This window comes from Carassius carassius, chromosome 37 (genome assembly GCF_963082965.1).
Source record: "Carassius carassius chromosome 37, fCarCar2.1, whole genome shotgun sequence".
Classification (NCBI taxonomy): domain Eukaryota; kingdom Metazoa; phylum Chordata; class Actinopteri; order Cypriniformes; family Cyprinidae; genus Carassius; species Carassius carassius.
The window spans coordinates 27,933,352-27,939,146 of NC_081791.1; the positions used below are offsets into that span (position 1 = coordinate 27,933,352).

Here is a 5,795-nt window from a genome sequence, read left to right on the forward strand (position 1 = left end):
TGAACAATATATTACTGTATTTATTCATCTTTGTTAATGTTAATGAATTAACTACCATTATTCTAAAGTGTTACCAATGTTTTTTTTGTTTTTTTTTACAGACTTTTTAAAGTTTTTAAAGAATCAACTGCATTGTGAACCGTGATTTCAGTATTGTATACTGAACCGAATCATGAGATCTGTAGTTACATTAAAATATTTGTCCTAATAATCATTAGATTTAGCAGTTATCAGAATAATTGTCAGTTGCAGTCCTATTGCTGAGGGATGAGCGCAGGTTTCTCATTTGCTTTTACTCTGTCCAGCTAATCTAAACCCTGTAGCTCTGGCCTGCTTACTGAGAGCTAAAGGACTCTCCAAATCATAAATGCTATTCATCTTATGTCTTTTAATAGTTACATTTTTAATCTCTTTAAATGATTAGCTTTAACTAATGTGTAAGCACTGGTCCTACTCGCTAAGATTAAACTTACCCTTTAGTTTCCCTCTCTTAGCCAGTTTTTCTGCTCTTTTCTTCATCATCTTCGGTGAGGGCCTCATGACCCGGCTCGCTCCCGGACTGTGATCTGCAACAGACAAGCTTTAGTTCCTGTTCCTGTAAGAGCTGACAGAGTTCCCAGCTGTAAGCAGCAAACCATGCTTGAACATTACACTACAGCTACAGGGGAGCTACATGGAAACATGCAACACATTGTGGCTTCAGCCCAAGAGTTTTACACTCCATGAAATAAAAACTAGAGAAAGATTAAATGATCAACTTCACTCTAACATATCCTTGATTAGTAAATGGCTGGTTCCATTAGGGTCCTATAACTAAAGGCAGGTTTAATTGAAATGATCATTTCGCCTTGATGAAAAACACTATTAACTCACCATCTACATCTGAACGTCCATCCTCACTGCATTTGGCAGGTGTTTTTTGAGGGGAAGAAAGGTCAGAACATCCATCTGGAAAACAAAAGGTGACATCTCATCTTCTGCAGTCAGTTAGGGTTAGGACAGACACTGAAAGTGTTTTAGGGGTGTAACGGTACGCAGAAATCCCGGTTCGGTACGTACCTCGGTTTTAAAGTCACAGTTCGGTTCATTTTCGGTACAGTAAGGGAAAGAAATGCAAACATTAAACTGCAGGTTGTTTATTACTATACACTTTTTTTAACAATTTGTTTACACTTTTTTTTAAATACTTTTTAAATAAAATATATATAAAATAAAAAAAGAATAAGAAATAAAATACTGCTCAAACCAATATCATATACAACCCGAATTCCGGAAAAGTTGGGACGTTTAAATTTTAATAAAATGAAAACTAAAGGAATTTCAAATCACATGAGCCAATATTTTATTCACAATAGAACATAGATAACGTAGCAAATGTTTAAACTGAGAAATTTTACACTTTTATCCACTTAATTAGCTCATTTAAAATTTAATGCCTGCTACAGGTCTCAAAAAAGTTGGCACGGGGGCAACAAATGGCTAAAAAAGCAAAGCAGTTTTGAAAAGATTCAGCTGGGAGAACATCTAGTGATTAATTAAGTTAATTGATATCAGGTCTGTAACATGATTAGCTATAAAAGCTTTGTCTTAGAGAAGCAGAGTCTCTCAGAAGTAAAGATGGGCAGAGGCTCTCCAATCTGTGAAAGACTGTGTAAAAAAATTGTGGAAAACTTTAAAAACAATGTTCCTCAACGTCAAATTGCAAAGGCTTTGCAAATCTCATCATCTACAGTGCATAACATCATCAAAAGATTCAGAGAAACTGGAGAAATCTCTGTGCGTAAGGGACAAGGCCGGAGACCTTTATTGGATGCACGTGGTCTTCGGGCTCTCAGACGACACTGCATCACTCATCGGCATGATTGTGTCAATCACATTACTAAATGGGCCCAGGAATACTTTCAGAAACCACTGTCGGTAAACACAATCCGCCGTGCCATCAGCAGATGCCAACTAAAGCTCTATCATGCAAAAAGGAAGCCATATGTGAACATGGTCCAGAAGCGCCGTCGTGTCCTGTGGGCCAAGGCTCATTTAAAATGGACTATTTCAAAGTGGAATAGTGTTTTATGGTCAGACGAGTCCAAATTTGACATTCTTGTTGGAAATCACGAACGCCGTGTCCTCTGGGCTAAAGAGGAGGGAGACCTTCCAGCATGTTATCAGCGTTCAGTTCAAAAGCCAGCATCTCTGATGGTATGGGGGTGCATAAGTGCATACGGTATGGGCAGCTTGCATGTTTTGGAAGGCTCTGTGAATGCTGAAAGGTATATAAAGGTTTTAGAGCAACATATGCTTCCCTCCAAACAACGTCTATTTCAGGGAAGGCCTTGTTTATTTCAGCAGGACAATGCAAAACCACATACTGCAGCTATAACAACAGCATGGCTTCGTCGTAGAAGAGTCCGGGTGCTAACCTGGCCTGCCTGCAGTCCAGATCTTTCACCTATAGAGAACATTTGGCGCATCATTAAACGAAAAATACCTCTACCACGAACTCTTCAGCAGCTGGAAATCTATATAAGGCAAGAATGGGACCAAATTCCAACAGCAAAACTCCAGCAACTCATAGCCTCAATGCCCAGACGTCTTCAAACTGTTTTGAAAAGAAAAGGAGATGCTACACCATGGTAAACATGCCCCGTCCCAACTATTTGGAGACCTGTAGCAGAAATCAAAATTGAAATGAGCTCATTTTGTGCATAAAATTGTAAACTTTCTCAGTTTAAACATTTGCTATGTTATCTATGTTCTATTGTGAATAAAATATTGGCTCATGTGATTTGAAAGTCTTTTAGTTTTCATTTTATTAAAATTTAAAAAACGTCCCAACTTTTCCGGAATTCGGGTTGTAATAAAATATAAATAAATAACTATGATTACAGTGCAGCATTACCAATCCCAGCTTGTAGGCCTGCTCATATTTAATATATATATATATAACTGTTCATGCTGCACTTTACACTTTGGAAAAGTTTCAGTTTTTAGACCTGCTCAGATTTCGTTATTGCGTTGGACCGATCTGAATTAAGAGCAAAGGTCTGTTTAAATGCCGACGGGAGCTGCGTTTTAATCACAATCATTTTTCTCCTAGTTGTAGTGATGTTCACACTCGCGTGATGCCTTTTGAAAACCTTAGGCCGGTGACACACTGGCATATTGCACCTGTCAAACATCGTCTATTTTGCCGTCAATACTGTTGACGGTGTCCTTTATCAGTAGGCTTTATATTTATGCTCAACATGAAGCATAGATATTGTTGTAGTGAAGACAAGATCCTGGTCTGTCGGTGGTCTCCCTCTATGTCACCCACAGTAGCAGCAGCGTGCCATCGCCGCGTCAGGAACGATTCTGGTGTGTAAAGATACAGAAAACGCGAAGCAGCCGTCACGCAACTGACACGCAGCAGAAACGCCACGCTCACGCCACGCAGCCAGTGTGTCAACAGCCTTAGAATCAGCTGCAGGGCGGGATTTACGCTGAACGCGGAGACTTCCGCCACTTAATATGTTCGTTTGGAAACACGAAAATGTACCTATCATTCCGCACACAAAATATTGCATTCGGTACACACGTGCACCGTACCGAAAGCCCTGTACCGAAACAGTCCGGTACGAATACACGTACCGTTACACCCCTAATGACTATCTGTAAGAAGAAATAATACAGGCACCTTTTCAATGAGGAACCCTACAAACACACCATTACTTTTATTATTATCATTTAAAAAACCAAATTCTCAACTAAGGAGCAGTTCAAGGGTTAGTTCACACACAAATGAAAATTTGGTCATTAACTTCTCATCCTCATGTTGTTCCAAACCTGTAAGACTTTGTCAACTTTCTGGGTCTAGAAATTGTCAGCTGCGTAGCCGTCTATGGAGGAACAGAAAGTTCTCAGATTTCATTCAAAGGATCTTCAGTTGGGTTCTGAAGACAAACAATCATCAAATGAGGTTTGGAACAACATGAGGGTGAGTTGTCTAGAAGACGGTAACATACCGTTTCCTTTGCTTGTCTGTTTTCTTCTTTTGTTCCTCATGACCTGGCCCGCTCCCGGACTGTGATCTGAGACAGACAAGCATTAGTTCCTGTTACTTAGTGAATCAAAGGTATTTGTTGGAAGTTGGATCTTCACCGTCCATGTGTGCTGAAGTGCTGACAGTAAAATCTGACCAAAAGTCTTTAACTAATGAAAGGCTGAATTTCTGTAAATGGACTCTATGCACAATCACTTCAGGATTTTGTCTCCAGCAGCTCAATTACATTCTGTGTTGCGTGCCAGAAGCGGTTTTCACTATCGGTCTTTACTGTGGGGATATATCACAGGAGAAGACAAGCTTCTACACTTGGTTTACAAGAGCTTTACGAGGCAGTGAGCCGTCACTCTGAAGTGTAAAGAGTTTTGAATTACATCAGCTTTGTGGGTGAGTATTCTCATGCAATATCCAACCAGCATATCTATCCAAATCTCAGCTTCTGAAAGTTCATAGCTCTCTTTTCATTATTTGTATTGATCCATTTAGTTAAGACCTTTCCATATATTACTTTCCTGTTTCAGCTGATGTTTGTTGGTTATGACAGAATGTTCCTGACTGAGTAATGTGTCAGTTTCCATAAGAATCGTGTAACAAGGAGAGATCAGTGTGAGGGTGACAAGTTTCAGGTCAGTGAGGAAGGCAGAAGACAAATACTTTAAGAATAGGAAGAAAAAAAATAGCTGAAGTCTAAATTAAATGCTCATTTTATACTGATGATTTTGAGGATTCCTAAATCTTTACAAAGACGATTCAGTAAATAGCTTCACAAGAGCTAAAGTTTTAAAATGTAAGGATATAGTACTCATTACAGTATTGTGTATGTTTAATATATGTTCACATAGAATTTGAGTTCATAACTCCAGTCATAGATGTATTCAATTCTCTTCACAGGTTGTGTTAAAGGACACACTCCTGTAGCAGAAAGCACATCACTGGCAGCTTGACATCAGGAAGAGCAGAGCTGCCACAAACACACAACAATCCTCCGCTTGAGTCAGTCATCACATCCTTTTCAAATAAAACTTGATTAAGTAAGGTATCATGTAACAAATGCATAATGGACAATCTCATTTAAGTAATTATTTTATTAGCTTGGTTTAAAAATGATTAATGAAAGATTCTGCTGGATTCTGATTAGGCTCAAGATTACCATCGCTGCCACTTAATGTTTACAGCCTTGACTCATCCGGCTGCTTGCTTGTCTATAGTGAACACTGACTGCTACACAAGCAATTGTTTTACATTTACACAACAAGTTTGTAAAGGATGTTTAACACTATTAAAGATGTTTATATTTACATTACTGCAATGCAAGAAAGTGTTCTCATTGTGCTGTTCTGTTGTATTGTTGTAAATGGTTTGAGGGTAGCAAAAGGTACACTCACTACACTAGAAAACCTGCACTGTTTCCCTGAGGGAATAAATAAAGTCTTAAAGTCAACAAGTGCTGTCTCTAGTCTTTAATTCATGGTTCGTGCTTTTATTAAGGCAACTGGTGCTGAAATGGAGTAAATATTCCACTGCAATAATGTGGGTAAAGTACACACGACAAGACTTTAAAGGGCTAGTTCACCCAAAAATCTAAATTATGTCATTAATAACTCACCCTCATGTTGTTCCAAACCTGTGAGACCTCTGTTCATCTTCTGAACACAGTTTAAGATATTTTAGATTTAGTCCGAGAGCTCTCAGTCCCTCCATTGAAGCTGTGTGTACGGTCTACTGTCCATGTCCAGAAAGGTAAGAAAAACATCAT

The 5,795-nt window shown here is 38.8% G+C and overlaps 1 protein-coding gene across 1 annotated transcript in view; it reads left to right on the forward strand.

The window, feature by feature from the left end:
* LOC132117622 (N(G),N(G)-dimethylarginine dimethylaminohydrolase 1-like) overlaps positions 1–4,957 on the forward strand; it is a 60,629-nt gene extending 55,672 nt beyond the window's left edge. Inside the window, exon 6 of the mRNA XM_059526955.1 lies at positions 4,931–4,957. Coding sequence (XP_059382938.1) covers positions 4,931–4,957 — 27 coding nt within the window. The remainder of the gene's footprint in view (positions 1–4,930) is intronic.
* The last annotated feature ends 838 nt before the right edge of the window (positions 4,958–5,795 follow it).